The following is a 20,527-nucleotide window of genomic DNA, read 5'->3' as shown; positions in this document are numbered from 1 at the left end:
GAGAAGACACCACGGATGGTGTTCACGGACCTATGTGGGGTGACTGTGACAGGGATGCTTCCGAATGATGCGAGGTTGGAGAGATTTTCGTACTGTTTTCTGTCTTTCAGCTCAAGAAGTAGATCGCCACTGGCCATCTTAGTCGCCTTGTAACCTGGTCCTAGTTTTTCCGTAAGGCTTTTTGCCACCAGAAATGGTGAAATGGTTCTGGCTTTTTCATCTGACTGCTCGCTGTGGACAACGTGGTACTTTGGATAATGTTCATGCGTTTTAGAAAAAAGTTGCAGGGGTGCTTCGGTGCGTACCTTTTTGAGAGTACGATCGGTTTTGGAAAAAGATGAACTTAACATAGCATGCTTTATGTTTCGGCGACGGTGCCAATCGCCCACCACCGAGCCCAACAAGGGGACGCGACAGGAGATGTGCGAAGACAGGTCTGCCAGCGCCAGTCGTACACCACCGCTATAACCATATATGGTGAGCCAAGACTGGTCATCCACACAAGGTTAACCCTTGCCGCCAGGAAAAACGGAAGTAAACAGAAGTGAGGAGAAGACAGGAAAGATGTAAAGTGAGAGACAAAGGCGAAGGTGTGAGAAGAGAGGGACAGGAAAAGGCGACTGCCGATTTCCCCTGGGTGGGTCAGCCCAGGGGTGCCGTCTACGAAGCTAGGGCCAAAGAGGTGTGTTGCCTCTGCTGGGGGGCCTTAAAGGTCCAAACACCCAGGGTCGGCTCAACCCCCAGGATCCCCTTTTCCCCAAACACGGCTCAGCCACGCACGGCAAGGCGTGGGAGGGGTCGAAACCCCCCCGTTAGCTCGGGTCCGTGGTGTCGCTACACACCAAACACCTGCTTTCGCAGACGCCCCTGCGGGGGAGAAATTCACCTAGGAGACGGGAGTGGTTCCCCGTAAACGAGCTCGGCTAGTGTAGCGTGGATGTCCAGCTTGAAGGTAGCGAGAAGGCCGAGGATGACGGCTGGGATGGCCTTGAGCCAGGTTGAGTCCGGGTGGCACATAATGGCTGCTTTGAATTGTCGGTGGAAACGCTCAATCATTCCTTTGGCGCAGGGGTGGTAACTGGTGGTCCTCAAGCGTTCGAAACCGATGGTCAGACCGAGGAGCCTGAAAAGGTGCGACTCGAACTGTCGCCCTTGGTCGGTGGTTACACGGCGGGGGGCGCCGAAACGAGCAATTAAGCCGGTGAAGAAGGCTGAGGCAATGTCTTCCGCGGTGATTCCCTCGAGGGGCCATGCCTCAGGCCATCTAGTGTACCTATTGATGGCGGTGAGGCAGTAGCGATAGGGTCCAGCCGAGAGAAAGGGTCCTACGATGCCGAGGTGAACGTGCTCAAACCGATCGGAGGGCTGAGGGAATGTTCCGAGTGGTGACGTGACGTACCAGGTGACTTTAGCGCGTTGGCATTGAATGCAGGAGCGCGCCTAGGTGCGACAATCCCGCTGCATGGAGGGCTAGACATAGCGGGCAGCCACGAGGCGTGTCGAGGCGCGTATGCCGGGATGGCTGAGGTTGTGGAGCTGGTTGAAAAGACCACGGCAATGGGACAAGAGCACATAAGGTCTGCTTCGTCCTGTCGACATGTCGCAACAGATTGTGACTGCCGACCCTGGAATGGGGACTTGTTGCAGCTGTAGTGAGGACCTGCCCTTGAGAAGTTCCTGCAGTTCGGTGGCCGTAGTCTGAGCCTCGGCGAGGACATCCGCTATTATCTGCACAGAGCTGATGGCTGCTACACGTGGAAGCGCGTCGGCGACCATGTTGTCTTTCCCGCTGATGTGTTGGATGTCGGTGGTGAACTGTGCAATGAATGAGAGTTGGTTCTGCTGTACAGGCGGGAGTTTGTCGCGACGTTGAGAGAAGGCGTAGGTAAGACGCTTATGGTCGGCATAGATGGTGCAGTTCTGTGCTTCAAGAATATGGAGAAAGTGTTGCACTGCTTCGTATATCACCAGAAGTTTTCTGTAGTAGGCTGGCAAACTTGTCGGGGCGGTGGTCGTGGTTTCGTCAGTGGAACAACCGGTTGAAGGGGTCGTTTTCCGAGCTTCGAGTTTCTTGGAAAAGAACGGCAAGGGATGCCAGGTGTTGTCCACGCGTTGCACGAGGGCGGCGCCGATGGCGAAGCTAGATGCGTCCGTGAAGAGTCTCAAGGGAGTCTCTGGCAATCTTCGAAAGTTTTCGCTAACGTCGGTGTCCACGTGACGGGTTGGTTTCCTCGTAAGCCAGCGAAAGCATCATGGAGGGGAGCCTGGTAGTCGGCTGCGTGTGGCAAGAAATGCCTGTAGAAGTTCAGCATGCCGAGGAAACGGCGAGGGTCTTTAGCGGTGGTGGGTTGACGGTAATTTTGCAGGTCCGAGATGCGTTGGGGCAAGGGCCCAGTTCCCACACATGAAACTTCGTGGCCGAGGAAGCGGACGACGGAAGCACCTAGCGTGCTTTTTTGGATATTGACGAGTAGACCGTGGTCATCTAGGCGTTGGAAGAGCAGACGAAGGTGCCGGTGATGCTCTTCGGCATCGCGGGAAAATACCAGTATGTCGTCAAGGTAAACGAAACAGAAGTCGAGGCCGCGGACGACTTCGTCGATGAAGCGCTGAAAGGTTTGTCCAGCGTTCCGCAGGCCAAAGCTCATGAAGAGAAACTCGAACAAGCCAAAGGGAGTGATGATTGCCGTTTTCGGGACGTCATACGGATTGACAGGTATCTGTGTGTACACTTTCACCAAGTCTAGCACAGAGAACACGTGGCAGCCATAAATGCGATGGGCGAAGTCCTGTATATGGTGGACGGGGTACCTGTCCGGGATGGTGCACGCGTTCAGGGCACGGTAGTCCCCACATGGCCGCCAGCCTTCAGTCTTCTTTGGAACAAGGTGGACTGTCAGAGCGGCGGGCGATTCCTTCGTGGAGCATGGCGTCGAACTCTGCTTTGTCAATGCGCATGTGGTCCGGGGCAAGGCGACGGGAGCCGCAGAAAACCGGGAGGCCTGAAGTAGTCTGGATGTGGTGCACGGTGGTGTGCTGCACTTTGCGTGGCAGTCCGCTGGGGCGCATCAATCCGGGAAATTCAGCGAGGATGGCGTGGTACGGCGAATGATTGTCAAAACTGAGTACCCTGATGTTTGGCTGTTGGGCGGTCGTTTGCTGGCCTGGTGTGGAATGGCCCGTTTTCGCGTCAATGAGGAGGTCGTTGCAGCAGTCCGGAAGGAGGTTGTAGTGGTGGGCCAGAAAGTCTGAGCTCTGTGACGTCAGCAATCACAAAATTCCCGCAAAGGTCACGCCGTAAGTTTCTGAGCTGGATGTGAAGGCGGAGGGAGCCGTACGTCTTGATTGTGGAGCGGTTTGCCGCACTGAGCTCGAAAGAGGTAGGCGGACATGGACCTTGAAGATGGGATCGCGGGTAGCAGCAAATGTCGGAACCGCTATCGACAAAGAACCGCTGCTTCGTGATTTGGTCGGTGACGAAGATGCGACGGCCTCAGGGTAGGCAGCTTGCGGCCGTCTCTACGAGCTGCCGTTGGCATTTTCCGAATGCTCAGCGGAACAGGGTGGTCAACATCGCTGGGCTCTGTCCCCGAAGCATCGGTGGTGGTAGTCACACGGGTCGTTGTTGTCGAGTTGCCACGACGAAGTGGTGTTATGGTCACGGCTTTGCGAGTGGCAGCGCTGGTGCATCGGAAGACGTTCACCTAGGCGTTGTTGAATGGAGGCGAGCTGTCGATCGATGTCGTCGATGCGGCGTGCAAGCTCTGCGGTGTTCAGCGGTGTGGCGACAGCCTCGATGGTGGGCGAAAACTGCGGTAAGGAGACCTCGATGATGCGATCACAATCTCTGCAAGTTCGTCGAGAGGTAGCCGAACCTGAGCCTGCAGAATTGCCTGGACGTGCGGCGGGAGTCGTTGGCACCAAAGCGCTCGCAGGAAGGAATCCTGGACTTGCATGTTGCCTGCGAACGCACGCATGTGGCGCTGGAGCTGCGAGGGTTTGCGTTCAGCAAGCTCTGCGGACTGAAGTTGTCGTACCTTCTGTTCTTCTGAAAGCGACAGGCGGCGGATAAGTTCAGTCTTGAGGTGTTCATAGAGGTTGGCCGTTGGTGGGTTGACAAGGATATCCCGGACCTCACTGGCATAACGTGCGTCCAGGTGGGCGACGACGTAATCGTAGCGGGTCCGGTCTAGCGTGATGCGCGCCAGGGAGAACTGGGCCTCGACCTGGGCGAACCAGACCTCAGGCGAGTCCACCCAAAACGGCGGGAGTTTGACAGCGACACGCATGACGTCGTATGAGGCAGTGTGCGGGATGCCTTCTCTGGGAGCTCTGACATCCTCAGCGGAGCCGGCAGGCACGGCCTCGGTTGTGGAGGCGTTGCGGGAATGCTGCTGTTGCTGGGTCTGCAGCTCCTGTTGAAGTTGCTGCACTTGCTGGCGCAGAGCGGTGAGGGCTTCTGGGTTGGCCATGGCGGTGCGCTTTGTTCAGTTTCCAGGTCACCAGATGTGGGATGCGGTGTCGATAGAAGGACGCATCCCAACATAAAACATAACGACTGTTTATTTGCGTAGTAGCAGCAGCGGGGCAAGCATACCGACGCTGCGCTCAGTCGGGTAGCGAAGGAAGGATCACTTCCGAGCTTGACAGCTCGGTTTTATAGCCACTGTCGGTGACGTAAGCGTCCGGTGACGCTTCGGTGGCGCTGTCCCTTATCGGAGGTGTGGTGTAGCATGCAGCCGCGTCACGCCGGGCTAGATAGTGACGAGGCGGAGGCTGCGCCGGTTTGTGCGCAGTGTGTCGCCACATGTGTATACGTTGCGCGCAAGTTGTAGCAATGTTTACAGCAAATTTCAAGATACAGCAGGTTAGAAACAGCAGGTTAGCAACAGCGTTTTCTAGAACTACATTATTGTCGCGCTTCACCACAGCACAAGGTACAGTCACTTTGCGTGTCGTAAAAAAAATTTTTTTTTAAATAAGCACTTGTTCTGTGCACCAATACAACCGATGAGCGAAGCTCCTTAGAAATGGGATGCAAACGAGTATGTACGTTTTGAAACTGTTTATTTGCGTCGCGCGCCTTGTCATTTGTGTAACGCGCGCGAAACGCCACGCGCGCCTTGTTTGTTTTTTCTCCTTTTTTTTTTCCGCCCCGCGCAGCATTTTATTCTCTTTTTGCACCGGCGCCATGTCTATATTGCAGGGAGCTTCGACAGCGACAGTGGGGTGCGGGCCTTAGGAGCTTCGCTCCACACACACACACAAACACAAAAAAGAAAACTTGAGTCTGTCAGGGGCTCGCACCGCGCATATTAGTTTTAGCCGGCACGTTAATGTAATTCAGTTGCAACGGAGCGTCCATTTGTACGTTCTCTTTGTCCTATCTCGCTGCCTCTGAAACGCACCGGCAAGCAGCCGCCTCCGATGCCGGAGGACGCTTTCAAGGGTAGTTGACTGCAGCGCCGCTGCTATTTTCTACACAAAATGGGCCGCTCAAGAGCAGCCGGTTGCGCCACTCGAAATATTCTAGTACACTCTAGCGCAGCTGTGGCATTAGCTGTTGCTAGCAACGCGAGGTGCTTCGAGGCGGTTTTATGCAGACACCAATGTTTTTATGGGCGGCTTAAACAGCTCCGCTGTCAAAACTGTAGATTATGAAATTACACTCTAAATATGCGGTCATTAAAGTACAGGGCTCCTGCCACAAATATACAGTCCTTATGTATATAAAATGTTTACCTTATATCAGAAGTGACAGAGAAAAGCAACGGCATACAAGAGGGCCTCAATGCATGGACGTAGGCAAGACTTAGGAGGCGGAAGGGGGTGCGGAGACCATCTTGCATCACGGCGGGGGTGGGGGCGCTGGTGGGCTTTAGGTGCACGAGAAGCGACGTGAAGGACGAAGTCAACAAAATATGGAAAATATATTTAGCGCCTGCGTCGCCTGGCTGTAACACTTCATTCCCTGCTTACGCTCGCCTCATGAAAATTCACAGCCAGGCTAGAGGGTAGACACGACATGCGTTGCATTTCCCTCTAGTCCAACCGTGTTTTTCAATAACTTGGTGAAAAAAATCCATGGTACAGAAATTGGTGGCAAAAATTAAAGTTGAACGTGAATGCAAGGTAACAGAGATTCACAAAAATAGAAGCCCGCGCCTAGGGAATTTTAAAGTCACATAAAAGCGCTAGGTAGGAAGTCTGCCACAGATAACCGATTAATTCGGTTAAAAATAGCGTTACCTTGTTCCCAGCATTGTAAGGAATCCCTCGTTGCCTGAACAGCGCAAGAAGCATTGGAAAGTCATCGCAGAACGAAGGTAGAAAACCAGTAGCTAGCACCTGAAAGGCTGCGATATGCGACAGGTTTCGTTTTCATGCCCAACAAAACATGGCAGATTGAGCTTATGGCGACAGACGCCGCTGTCATTTTGAATATCCCCTACTAAATGACAAATAACAATTATAGCCGCAAGAGTCGAGGAAGAAGTAGGCAAAATGTCAGGCAAAGACTGGGGGTATAGTCAGCAGTTACCTGTATTGACGAAAGAAATAAGGAAAGATAAGAAAACTATTTGCTGTAGATGAAAGAGAAAGCCAAAAAGTTGGTGGAACAAGAAAATCCAGGAAGCGATCGAGTCACGACGTGAAGCATCATGGGAGCATATACAGGCAAAAAAGGAGAAGTGGCCACAGGACGAAGTGAACAAATTATAGGAAATACATTGAGAGAAAAAAATGCATTGTAGAGACATTGGTTGAGGCATAAATCAAAGGTGAAAGTGAACACCAGGTGACAGAGATTCACGAAAAAAACAAGGCTGCACCTAGGGTATTTTAAAGCCACATCAAAGCGCTAGGTAGGAAGTTTGTCACAATACAACAACATATTGTACATGAAGGAGGAAATCACTTGGAAGGGTAAGAAGCACGCGGTTACATCCGAAAGGTAACAGCCGATTCTTTTGATAAGGTTGTCTAGGGGATTTCCCCGGTGAGTGAAAGTATGAAGGAGAGTGAAGGAGATAAAGCCGGGCGTTATCTTTTAAAGCCCATTCTGCCGTGCGAGATGGTGCAATTACGAGTGGCGGCGAACATACCAGCGCATGTCTCAAGTTAAGACGGAACGCAAACTGATCAGCGTGAGTGTGCGACGTGGTATGCGATAGCCTCGAACAGCTGTCACTTTCGGGGACGCTTATCACTTTCGCGAGATTTCGCAAATAGTGTAGTACTACGACTGTTACATGCACTGCGAAGAGTTGAGGTTGTTAAGCCTTTAGCGGGGCGGCAGTTTTCTTCATGGACGGGGCGAGTCGCGCGTGATCTTGCGAAGGTACGTGATCGTATCCGAAATGCGTATGCTCGAGAATATCACTTCCGCTCTTCGGCAAACCTAGTCCCATATTTCCAAGCGGCAACGCAGAAAGAACCGACGCTGATGTGGCGCAAAGTTTCGTCTGCTGACACGGCGGCAGAGTTTCTTTACGTTTACGCTGGTTGTCCCCGAGTTTGATTTTGCAATAATCGGGTTGTCTCGTGATTTCAACACACGTGGCCATGACGTTATTTCCGGTCAGGAGCGGAACTAGCTGGCTGACCTCTGGCTGCGAGCAAGATGCAAGTTCGAAAATCGAAGAGTCCCTCCACGTTTTTTGAGAATTAAATTTTTTTTGTCCTTGCACTTCAATGTGGGCTTGTCTGCCTCAATTTTTACTCGATTCGGATCGTACGTTTTCCCGGATCGTACGTTTATTTTCCGCGTTTTTTTTTCAGAAACGTACCAACAAGGTTCTGCTGTATTCAGGGATGGATGTGAATCAAAGGAATGTGTGGCGCCTCGCGTTGTGCGCTCACGGGAAGACCACAAATGAGGCTGTAAAGGGTGGTATGGGATGGGCAAGTTTTGAGGTGAGGGAAGCAAAATGAGGTACGAAGAGAGGCTAAGGAATATGAAAGGGAGTAGACGGGCAGAGAGGGTGTTCCAGTATTTGTATAGGAAGAGCGTTGACACACAGTGGAGAAAAAGAACTAGGAGGCTCACCAGTAAATACACGGCTGGCAGTGTATGCGATATGGCAACAAAGAGTGTTAAGCGAAAAATGAGAAAGACGGAGAGGACTTACTGGATGGCAGCGATGGAAAAAAAAAAAAGGCTCTGAGTAACTACCGGAAGGGCAAAAAGGAAATAAGGAGGGAGGCATTTTACGATAATTCAAGGGGAAGCGCATAATTGTTTGAAGCGAGGTCGGGTTGCCTTAGAATGCGCAGTTATAAAGCGAGATTCAGTAAAGAAGAACAATGCACATGCTGTAAGAAAAATAAGGAAATGATGGAGCATGTTCTGATTAAATGTGGAGATATCCACCCAGGTGTACGTTTAGGTACGAACCTACATGAAGCCTTGGGTTTTAGGGACAACAATGGAAAGCTGAACACGTCCGCGATGGAAATAAGTAACAGACGGCTAGAGTATTGGTGGCAGAAGAATGGAGAGAAAGGACAAAAATCAATAGTGGGAAAAGTAAGGACAATCTGCCGTAAGGGGCAGAGAACTGGGCTGTGATATTGTTTTTGTTTTCCTCTATAGTAAGATTGATTTAATTGTAGTAGACAAGGCATTACCCCAACCTAAAGAACAAAAAATTGTTGGGCTTGGTGGCACCGCCCTGTGATAAAGGGGACGCTCATAATATCCAACCATCCCTGAAGGTTCCTGTAGAGGGAAAGGGGGGAATAATAAAACTTGCTCCTGGGCGAGTTGGTTCATACTTGCAAGGAAAGAATATTGATGCGCACACATATAAAAACACGGACTCAGGAGACTCGGACGAGCGCAAACTTTCAACTAACTTTATTTTTCGTCGTCAACAATCAGTCACGTGGTCACAACGCTAATCGCCTTTCACTGTCAGATCACAACAAGGCACGCAAGAATCTCTTTTCACCATGCAATAAGGAAACAGTACGCTGGCTAACACACGTGTTTCCTCTAGTTGAGATAAAATAGGCTTCCAAAAGTTCCCGTGCGGTGCTATCTTGGCTAATAAAGTTAGTTGAAAGTTTGCACTCGTCCGAGTCTCCTGAGTCCGTGTTTTTATATGTGTGTGCATCAATATTCTTTCCTTGCAAGCGGAAAGGGGGGGGGGGGGGGCAGATGTCCCTTCGCACAACCCTCACTGAAGCCCATGGCGCAATGCTCAAAATTCACACGGTCGCTTCTTATGCGTTCTCCGAAGGTGAAAGCCAGCCTCTTCTTGGTTGTACTGATGGATACTTTTGATTGAATATTGCCTTAATTATATGCCGCATGGCACTTGAAACGAGCTACCAGTGACGTTTTTGGAACAGACGATGCCAGCCATAGAATCACTGCCACATGTAATCGCCATCAAGGGTGTGCAGTATATTGTCAAGAGCATGGCAAAATGTGGTCACACTAGAACTTGGTGACCGGTAGATGCAGCCAAAAATAATGCTTTTTTCGCCGGTATCAAATGATGACTTATTTATTTCAATCCATACTGTTTCGCAGTATGGCAGGTCGGGGTTTGAGCCTAATCTGCGTATATACTCAATATCATGGGAAATGAAGATAGCAGCACCACCATAGCTGGATGATACACGATGACAGTATTCCGGAGTGTAAGATGGAAATGAAAATAAGTTTTTATCTTTATCACTTAGCCACGTTTCCGTGACACACACCAGTGAAAATGGAACGAGATACGATGATAAAAGCAGGTGAAATTCATCGTAGTGTCTTTTCAAACTTCTCGCATTAAAATGAATAACTGAGCAGCATGAATTTGACAGTAAGGGTGCTAGATCTTTTGAATCAATGTAACTCATAGTGAAAAAACCAACTAATGCTATTACGCTTGGTTAGTGAAAATGTTCAGATCAGCCTCGTCTCTGATGCGAAAAACCCTGCTGTCTGCGTTCTTCCTTGCCTTGATTAGGCAGTCGTCTGTCCATAGGAACTGCCAACGTTTTTCTTTTTTCAGCGACAGAGCTTTCGCAAACAGTCTTTTCTTTTCCTGCGTCAGATGGTCGTTGACATATATAGGCCTTGATTCTGCTCCACGGAAGCCAATGTCGTGAGTTCGAAGGCGCGCCTTTCGTGCCTTACTAATGAATTCTGCTTTCTTAGCCCTTGAAGTGAACCTTGCAATCAGGTTTTACTTGACTTGATATTGACAGAATTTGACAGAACGGGGCCGGAGACCGCTCTATGACCGTTCTTGCATATTCTCACGTCTTGAACGTCAAACAAGCCTCCACCAATCGCGTGCGGCCCGACAGAATGAACCGCCTCCGTTCGGTGACAGAACGCTTACAAAATAGGGCCTCCAACTGGCCAAGACGTCACGAGCCTCTGCCAAGAGCGCGTTTTGCCGTCACGCCAACTAGCAGAACAGAAGCTGCATCGGCACCTTCCATGGCGTCGTTCCTTAACCGGGACGCACGCGCAAGCACTTTTTAGTTTGAGGAACAATCGCTGCTTTATGATTGTAACTCTGGTGGCGCGAGGGTCAAGATGCACATGTCTCGACACGCCGGCTCTTGAAGAAAGGCTTTCATTTGACGCAAGAAAACGACAACTGAAAGTTTTCGTGCACGAATTTTCAGACGTGATTTCATTCTGCCATGGGGTACTGACACGAATTTTCAAAGGTGAGTTCACTCTCCCATAAAAATCTCCTGTATATAGAGACGTCTCTGTGAGAGTGTGAATCTAAGTGAATGCTGATATTTTGTTTTGACATTAAAGTGCATTTTTGCATGGCGCACCTATGACATCAACACTAGCATGATGTCATGCTACAGGCTACTTGTGATGACCTCAGGTACCAAGACATTCAAAATGGCCACTTGTACGTCACCAACAGAGCCAGGAATGGAGTGGCCATGGAAACATCACGATATCATGCGCGAGCATGTGACGAGAAGCTCATACTATGTCAGGGAACAGTAGGAACTGAAGCTAGCTTCTAAAAACATACTGTAATTACTTTTTCAGTAATGAAGAGTCGAGAGTCAAGTGTCTACCGCATGTGCAAACGAGGAAGCTCGCGATCATACACAAGCAAGAGAAACAAGCGAGAGAAGCCTTTCATATGGAAATCAGACCCACACAAGCAAAGAGGAAGAGGTGAAATAGCAGTCAGTCCCTGTATCGTGTTTTGTAGCCATCTTTTCTTTTTGTTGTTGTTGCAATGGCGTCTATTTGGTGTTCAATGGAGAAGCATGCAAAACAAAACCCGATAATAATCTTTTCTTGATTCATTGCCTCTGTCACTTCCAACGTTACATTTATCCCATCAAACAATTGCGCTCTTCTCCGCCAATGCTGTTCACAATAGTTATGGCGAGCGCCACTATGCATTGATGCGGTCGACAGCGATTTAACGACTTCGCAGCGCGATTATTTTTTAAATCTATTGCTATCAGTGCTTTGACCTATGTTAATTATCCCCAGTCATCAGTCTACGCAACTCACAAATACACAATAGGTGCTTCAAAACTGTCGGAAGGCCTCTTTAATTACACATGCGTGCACACGCATGTGTAATGAATAAGGGTATAATAACTGACACCTAAAAACTACCGGCAATCATTAGGAGTCGTCTACGATTTGCTGCAGCCCTGAGAAACGATAAATAAAAATGAAAGCTAGTTTTCTTTTATTGCACACTAGGCATACTAGTAGCATACTCATTTGGCATACAGTAAAACCTCGTTATAACGAAGTTGAAGGGGGAGTCATAATTACTTCGTTATAACCATTAGTTCGTTATAGCCAATACCCATTTCTACCGACAATTAGCACGCAAGAGAGGATGTACTCACTACCGAATCTCACAGCAGCCCGCCACGCAAACGAAAAACGGCCGTCGCACGGAGAAAAGCTAGTAAAATAAGAAAAAAAGAAAGAAGAGCAAAGAACTGCTAATTTATTCACGCCAAACTCGGCGCACCAGCTCGCGGCTCACTTAGCAGAAAAAAAGTCCTTAATAGACTTCTGCCGTGTCTTCCTCAGACGGATGATGCCTTTTTCGGCCGCTGCCGCTATGTCGAGTCCGTCCTCGCCGTCATCGTGAGCGCCGAACATCGGGTTCGCAGACTCCGGGCTGTCGTCGACACATTCGTCACTGTCGTCATTCACCACCTCTGTCACCGCGCGCACAATTTCAGCCTCTGTGAGCTCTTCGGTTGTCACCGCGTCAGCATCGGCACTGACGTACGTGCAGAAGGTGTCGCAGTCGGGCACAACTCCGGCGTCAACGAGAGCGTCCCACGACGCCAAGTCTTGGTCACCTGCGGCACCCTCATTGGCGGCAGCACCGATATCTTCACTGTCACCGCCGCTTTTGACGCCAAACGAGGCATGCCGGAAGCAGTTGGCGATCGTGCAACAGCACCGGTGACTGCTTCTTTGTTGCTCAACGCTACGCCGAAATCTTGGGCCACTTTTTTCTTCTTGACGCCGGACTCAACGGCTTTCAACATAGCCGCCTTCTGCTCGATTGTAATCGTTTTGCGCTTTCGTTTGCCGTTGCCGTCGTCCATCTCCTGTCTAACGGCGGGAACTGAGAAAGACGCTGTTCTCATGTACACGCAGCGAACGACAAGCAACTACAAGGCCGGCCCGCGGTTGCCGCGGTGCCGCGTCGCCGTCCACGTGGTCCACGCGCGAGCGGGAGGGTCCACGAGTTCCGCGGGAGAGGGGAGGCCGGGTGACGTGCGCGGGTGAGTCCACGAGTTTCGGTGGAAAGGGGAGGCAGGCAGACACGCACCCTCGCGCGTGTTGGCAGGCGGCTCCTCGGGAGCGCGTGGCGCGAGTTTTGAATTACCGCATGCGACGTAAAGGGTCGCGCGCTATAAGAGATTGACTTGCCGGGTACCAAAATGATCAGTAAATGCTCGGTGGGGGAAAAAAAAAAAGGTTCGTTATATCCATTGCGAGGAAATTGTAGCTTCGTTAAAACGAGGTTTTAAATACATGGGCGTCTATGGGAATTTCAAGGGGAATTACGATTGCTTCGTTATATCCATTAGTTCGTTATATCCCGCTTCGTTATAACGAGCTTCTACTGTATTAGTTTTCCATGTTTTTCAGTGATATGAATTTTGGCTGCTACAAATATTTTACTGCAGTATCAATTATATGGACACTCTCGGTGGATTTTTGCTGTCGCCATAGTCGTCATGTCCCGGATACGTATATGTATGTGTATACTCTACAAAAAGGCACAGAGAAAAATAAAGCAGAAGAAAACATTTCTGAAGTACCCTACCAGGGATTCGAACCAACTCCTCGCTCTCCAGCGCACTGCATTAGACAACTCATCCACACGCCATGTAAGCGTCAGCGAAATAACGGCGAGTCGTTTATGTTCACCATTTGCTGCTGGTGGTACGCAGACCTCGGAAGAGCTTGAGCGTGTTTTCTATCACGCAACGCTCCTACATTTTCTTTCAATTTGAAAACTGCCCTCGAGACGCGCACGACAAAGTGGCCCCTTTCTGTACCCACTCATGATGTGGAACGAAAAAAAAAAAAAAAAAAAACACCAGGCACACCTTGCGTGAAACGCCCCCGTGTTGCAGGAGATGCAGAGGGGACACTCCATGTCCCGCAGTTTAAAAGAAAAATTGGGGAGGGGCGAAGCATGTAGGGAAGGGTGTTTCAGCTCCACTAACATGAAACCTGTGAAGGGGCGAAGCATGCAGTATGTGCCGGTGTTTCCCACAGCAAAATCACTGCTCATGGGCAATGAGAGGCAGAAGAAAGATTAGACACAGAGACCCGCAGTCTGCTTTTAGTTAATGTGCACGCTGTGAACCTTTATATTCAAATACGCACAAGAGAAATCTCCCACCGGCACTACATTGCAGGTCAAGATCCAGTGACTACATATACGGGGTGGCTGGTGAATGGTTGTTCAGCCCGAGCAGTCCGTTTTCTCAACCAAGAAACTTGCTAGCAGACGCTGCCTGCGTTGGCATCGTCTCTCGCAGGCGAGGGTGCGTTCTCGTTCCTTGTGAGCAGGTAGTTCAGCATTCAACACAGAAAGAGCGTTTGCATAGTCAACGCACGCCGTTCACTCTCTCCTGCCACACAGAGAGCGCTGAGGCGGTGGCGCCCTCTCTTGCGCTCATGCAAATGGACCGTTCCCAAGAGCAGAAAACGATGCACGCCGTGACAGCAGACGACGATGCACGATGCACGCCAACACACTGAAACCCTAAGGTGCTTGGCCCCTAATATCTAAGAGGGTCTGATTCTCCATTCTCTACAAGCAGTCTTGGCAATCCCCCAGAGTGGCTATGTGCCATAATTTTGAGGAAACAAACAAACATTGTTGACACTTGCAGCGGGCTGCTCAAGCGCAAAGACAACAACTATGACAGTTGTTCACGCTTGTCCTGTGTATACCTGTGACTTCATTTCGGGTGTCCTTCTTCGTGCTTCAGCAGCACGCTTCAAGTATCAAGCTGCTTGTATGCAGTTCTTCATGTGACATTCCAACTTCTTGCTATCGCGTTCATTGCTTCGCCCTTGTGGCGAAACTGACTTCTTTGTGACTGTGTCACTGATTCTGCTATACATCAACATGAAAAAGTGGTCAAAAATGTAAAAGTGGAACCGAAAATTGGCAAAAGCCCACATATAAATAGTAAACATTTGTACTTGCCTTTTAAATTAGTGTTGACATCAGTGATACGTGCATTCACACTTCCCAATTCTGCTTGGCTGTTTTCCAGTTTGCGCCGCCTGTCTTCTACTGAAATTTCTTGCAATGCCTTAATTTAGAAAAAGAAAGCACCAGATTTATTCATCTGTTTGTGAGCAGTGCCAGAAATATAAAATTGAAACTCACAGCTTCCAATTCTTCTTTCCTCCGATATAAATTGTTGTTCAGCAGGTTCTCGAGCTTGTTTTTCTCGGCCTCGAGCTGAATATGGGACAACATTTCGTGATCAAACAACGCAAGCTTATGATGTTCTATGTGGACAAATATTTATTAGTTTTCACAGACAGCACCCTAATTATCAACAACAGAGCTTAAGAAAGCAAGATCTTCAGATAAATGAAAACTACAATTTGACATTCTACGGAAACATCGTACTACTGGCCTGAGGATGCAATACTGCATTATAAGTGCATGGCTGGCCCTGAACCACTTATAATAATAATGTTATTATGTTATCAGACCAAAAAAGAAGAAAGTGCTCCACTTATACAGCAGACTCCCGTTAAGACGAACTCGAAGGGTCCGCGGTCATCTGTTCGTCTTATCAGGAGTTCGGCTTATCAGAAGTGCCCCTAAAAAGAGACATGCTAACATGCCAAGTGCATCCAAATATGTTACTTGAAACACTGAATGGAGCAGACTTACAATGTGGGGCAAAAAGACAAGAAAAAGCATTTATTTGGCTCATCTAGATAAAGACTATGCCTTCAAGCAGAGTATTTACACGAATCTTACGAGTACCCGATTTCGCGTGTTCAAAAATAAAAATGCTCGTGAAGATATTTGCTACCACATTTTAATGATAAAACTGTAACACGCTCCTATGTTGACGATTAGAAAAAAAATGGAGAAAAGCACAACTTTCCTTCAAAGAATGTAAAATTTATTGTCCTGGCAGTTCGTTTTCTTCTGTGAGCCTGTTTTGCTGGCTCTAAGATCACCTCTGGATACACCTCGGTGGCGTGCTGTTGCCTTGACAAAGTCATTATACGCTGAGTTGCTTAAGAAAGTCTGCAAGGTTCTCTTCGAGGTCCGAATATTTTCCCGTTTTCGGCCCGTAGTAACTTTTCCTGAGCGACGTGCAGCTGAAGATAACCCATCGGGCTACTCACGGTCACAAGCCTCGCCACGAAAAAGACACGACGCAGCTATATTCACTGTGCAAAATAGCCTTCCTTTGTCATGCGCTTTCATAATCAAAGTGGCTCATCACAATTTGCACTTCACTGGGAACAGATAGAACGCGTACCAACGCGAATTGACCACAAAATACATGTGCTCGGCCGCCATTGTGTGATGGCGATGACAATGCACCTGACCCCTCTGACGCGAGTGCGCCGCGATCGTGGTTTCAGTTTCGTACTCGATTGTAATGCACAGACCATTTTTGTTCCTGTTGTTGCTTTCTTTTTTTTTTCCCACTCCCCTTGCGTTTGCCCCTCTGACCACGGCGGAGGGGCCCCAAGATCTTGTGTTGTTCTGTTCTCCTTTGTACTCCAGCTGGGAAGCCGAAGCTTGGGGCTCCAAGTTGTAAATCCCCCACTCTTTTTGTTGCTTTCTTTGCTGATAAAGCCCACACGTCCCCAACCCACAGGCTGGGGGTGAGAGGGGATACCGGCTTTATCCGCTGGCCGGTCTTCTTCGTTTATCTCGCGCCCTCCGCGTCGCGATTTGCTTCGCGTCTTTGCTCCAGCAAGTGCTTTTTTTCATCTTTTCTGCTTTTTCTCGGTCGCCTGAATGCCCCACCAAGACTGCAGTGTTCGTTTCGCAGAATCGCTAGCGTTGTTGATCATCGCGAAAGTTCGTCTTAACAGAAGAGTACAGTTGGGCGGTTCGTCTTAAAGGACCCCTGACACCAAAATTGAAACCTCGAGATCTTTGTGTTGTTTGACTTTCCTGTATACGGGAGCACATCTGACCGATTATTAGTGACGAACGTTGCCTTTAAGATATCTTAATTTGGTTTTAAAGTAAGCGTGAGTGCTCACTTGAGTTGGCTGCACCTTGCGACATCCTGGTACGACGTAGATAGAGGCCCCGTGTGACGTTCCACGAGTAAAGCAAGTATTGTGGACGTCACAGAAGGTTTGCGGGGCGCACGTGCACAATACGACGACTGGCACCCGGCGAGGCCTACTGTTCCGCACCCCTCTGGCTCTGTTGTCGGGCTGCTCTCGAGGTAGTTACCCATACCGAGGCACCCACATACTTTCAATCTCTACCGCGCGCGGGGCCCCGATTTGAAAACCGCGCTGTCAACGTCACCACAGCTTGAGTGCACGTGGTCTTTGACGCTCCCCCGCATGGGGCGCCGGTTTCTTGTGGTTTTTAGGCGGGCGTTTTGAAGTGATGCTAAAATGGTCACAATTAACTACGCTAGAATAAGTTGTACGATACGCTAGAGCATTTACGATTTAATTTAGAGTTTACCAGACACAAAGCTACAAATTACAGCAAAAAAGTCACCAACAAAAATTTCGCTGTCAGGGGTCCTTTAAGCGAATTTTTTTTGCATTGAGTCTATGGGAAACCAAACAAATGGTCCCGTGTTGTTCGGTATAAGCGAGAATTCGTCTTAACCGAGTTCGTCTTAACGGGAGTTCACTGTATTCGATTCTAAGCAAGAAGAACTCATTGATGTCCTGGTGGTTAAAAGGTTTTCTTTTCTGCCCACCAGCACAAATCAACACTCGTGTTTTGGCAGTAGTTCCATGTAACAGTGCACTGTTTGATGAATCATAAACCTCATACAATAGGACCCTACTGTTACATTCCTCGGTGCTATGTTTTCCAAGCTGCTAGGCCCTTTTTGGCCAGTCCTCGCATAAATCCCATAGAAACCAATGCAATGGGAACCCCTCTATTACATCACAACTGCTGGACCGTTCCAGTACGATACACCAGGAGCTGGAACTCTGTGAGCTGGCTGGACGGGCCATGGAGAGCGGCCATGTCGATATTTCACATAGCCTGGCTTGGCTTGACTATGAGATTAGCCACACAGTGATGTTTTCGATTCCTGTCAATAAAGGGTAGACCCTGAAATCTGGATGCACTATTTGCACATGGCATCTATGATGCCACCTGATTTCGTGCACGTTTTTGCGCCGTCACGTTAGCGTGGACTTGTCGTTGTCCGTGCTTCCCGCAATCCTCTCGTGTTTGTGAATCGTCATGATGGTCGTGCAAGCTTGCTGCCCGTGCTTAGTTCTTTCACGCCTCCAACTGTTAGTGCTAACGGAATCATATACAATGATACAATGATTACATTTCTGTGAATGACGACGTTCGCGCTTTTGCGGCTCTATCTGTTGATGCGATTGTGGATGGGTGTGCCATTGGGTTAGGTGACCAAGTTTAGGAGTAGGGGCCGTATTTTCGAACTATCACTTTCAGAGATACTTTCACTTGTGCAAGGCGTTGGGCCATTTACGAGCCATGCTGATCTGGCACTGTGCCAACCGTGCAAAGACAGTGGGCCAAAAATGTTATTGCTCGTAGATGCCGGCAGATCCAACGATAATTTTATGAAAGCATCACCATGTGTAGTCGCTTAAGAATACCGGGTGCATACACACAAAGGTGCTGGAGCTCACGTTCTCAGCAGACGTAAAGGCACCACATTTGTTTAGAAAACATGCATGCACAATTGATCCTGATCGGAGCCAAATGGAATTGCAAGTGTCTAATTAGTGCAAAGTCCCAGTCAATAATTTGCACCAGCAAGCACAACTCACACCTCTAACACTGTAGTTGCTCGTCATGTGCTGACGAAAAGGTGCACCTGCCAACACTACAATTTTTTGAGTTCAGATGCACTGAAATTTGACTGTGTATTTTACTACAACTCTCATTTTGCAATTTTTTTCTCTTTCTCGGCCCTTGCATTTCCAGGGGCCCACATTTTTCTATACGGTCACCTAAAAAACACATGAGCGGGGTTCACCTGTATAAACTGCAAGCAGTCAGTATGATGTTGCCATACTGTGTCCATCCAATGTCCTTGCATGGTTGTGGCCACGGCTTCAAGATGTAATGTGCAAGTCTATAGAACCAGCTCTCATTTTGTTTACGAACACCAGGGAAGGGTAATAATTAGGGGTGTGCCAATAATCGAATAAGAATCAAAGAGTGCCTCTAATAGTTCCGACGAATCGAATACAGTAAAAGCTCGCTAATTCGGATTTAACGGAACCAGAAAAAAAGCCTGAATCAACCGAATGCCGAGTTATCGAAAGTATTAAGAAATAAACAAGTGCCTATTACATCAACGCATTTTCATTTTCTTTGTGCATATGTAAATCCAGTACTTATTTTCCACAAGAGCAGAGTAAAAGCTGCAATTTTCGTTATGCTACGACTTCGTTCACTATGTGACCACGGTGCCAGACTCCCGTGTTTAATTAGCCTGAAACGTATTCTGTACCCGTCCCTTACTGCGTACCCCCACCACCACCACGCACACCTGACGATGGTTTTTTGGCAGGTAAAATGACCGGCAACTGATAGTTCGTCCATCGCGATATAGCAAGCAAGTTTTGTGCCAGCAGGCCGACCGCGGTTGACAGTTCTTCATCTTCAACAGCTATTCCCATGTTTGAGTTTTTGTGACATTGCACACGCATTGCTGCCAAGTGCCGGATCCACGTGTGCATAAAGCCGTGGTCACTAAGTGTTGAAGATAGCGATGCAGTCAGCCCTGCCTCGTTTCTGTTGTCTGCGAATGCCGTTTTGGCTGTTTTGCGACGCACATTTGCGGCGCTTCACGCTCGGCACGCTCCAAATTAATCGGGTTGCGGCCAGATGTGACCAAAGTAACCAGAGTTTGATGCCGTTAAACAATGCATATGCTGGCCGGGACCAGGGAACACGTCCGAATTATCCGACTTTCCGAATTAAGAAGGGTCGAATTAATAACCTTTTACTGTGTCCACCATTTGATTTCTCGAATAGTGAATCTTTTTGTTAATACATACCTGACAGGAAGGCGGCATAGCTACACACTAAACGGCAGTGCTCAATAACCACCAAGAACAAATTTGCATCTCCTGATGTGTGCCGCTGCTACTAACCAAGAAGTAAGTGCAGTAATAGAGCCAACGTTGCATAATCACTTCACTACCGAACAAAGGTATAGCAAGAAAAAAGTGATGCAGTTAGCAAAATCTTATTTCACGTGGTCGAACATGTGCAAAAAAAAACATGCCAACAAAAATTTAAGGATGAAAACGGGTGTCCACAAACTGGGACTTGGGGCGCAATTATCCAGAAACATTGCCGACAAATGCAAATTCTGGCTTTCAGTGTTTCAAGTATATTGTGAATGATTCCCAAAGCCCAATAGCATAACTATTCTTCACACTACTTTGTATGTACAACAAATATTAATTGCAAAACATTAGGCAGTTAGGCCTAAGCAGCCGCACTCTGCACAATCTGCCCACAGCCGTTTTGTTTTGTTTGCACACCAGCCACTAATGTTGACTTCTGCTCATTGTTGAAGAATAGGTAAAGGACACTCTGGGAGACAAAGGTGAGAGTTTTCAGAAGTCATGTCCACAAACATGGGCGCAACTAGTGAAGAGGATAAAGTACCAATTACAAGGCCTCTCCTTTTTCTTTTTTTTTAAAATCAAGGTGCTTAAAAAATTTCGACACTTCCACGAATGTCTGATAGTGTGTGGTGGCGATGCCAAAGAGCATTTCGAAACTATTACAGGGTCCGGAACAAAAACGGGTGACAGAGTGGACGGGCGCAA

The 20,527-nt window shown here is 48.5% G+C and overlaps 1 protein-coding gene across 1 annotated transcript in view; it reads right to left on the bottom strand.

Moving 5' to 3' along the window:
- LOC119379432 (structural maintenance of chromosomes protein 3) overlaps positions 1–20,527 on the bottom strand; it is a 661,154-nt gene that overhangs the window by 176,056 nt on the left and 464,571 nt on the right. The window contains exons 22-23 of the mRNA XM_049411979.1: positions 14,895–14,969; positions 14,709–14,817 (exon numbers count right to left, since the gene is read on the bottom strand). Of these exons, the coding sequence (XP_049267936.1) occupies positions 14,709–14,817; positions 14,895–14,969 (184 nt within the window). The remainder of the gene's footprint in view (positions 1–14,708; positions 14,818–14,894; positions 14,970–20,527) is intronic.

Source organism: Rhipicephalus sanguineus, chromosome 1 (genome assembly GCF_013339695.2).
Source record: "Rhipicephalus sanguineus isolate Rsan-2018 chromosome 1, BIME_Rsan_1.4, whole genome shotgun sequence".
In the NCBI taxonomy this organism is placed as follows: domain Eukaryota; kingdom Metazoa; phylum Arthropoda; class Arachnida; order Ixodida; family Ixodidae; genus Rhipicephalus; species Rhipicephalus sanguineus.
Note: the sequence above shows the minus strand (reverse complement) of the source record. Positions and strands in the feature narration are given on the sequence as shown.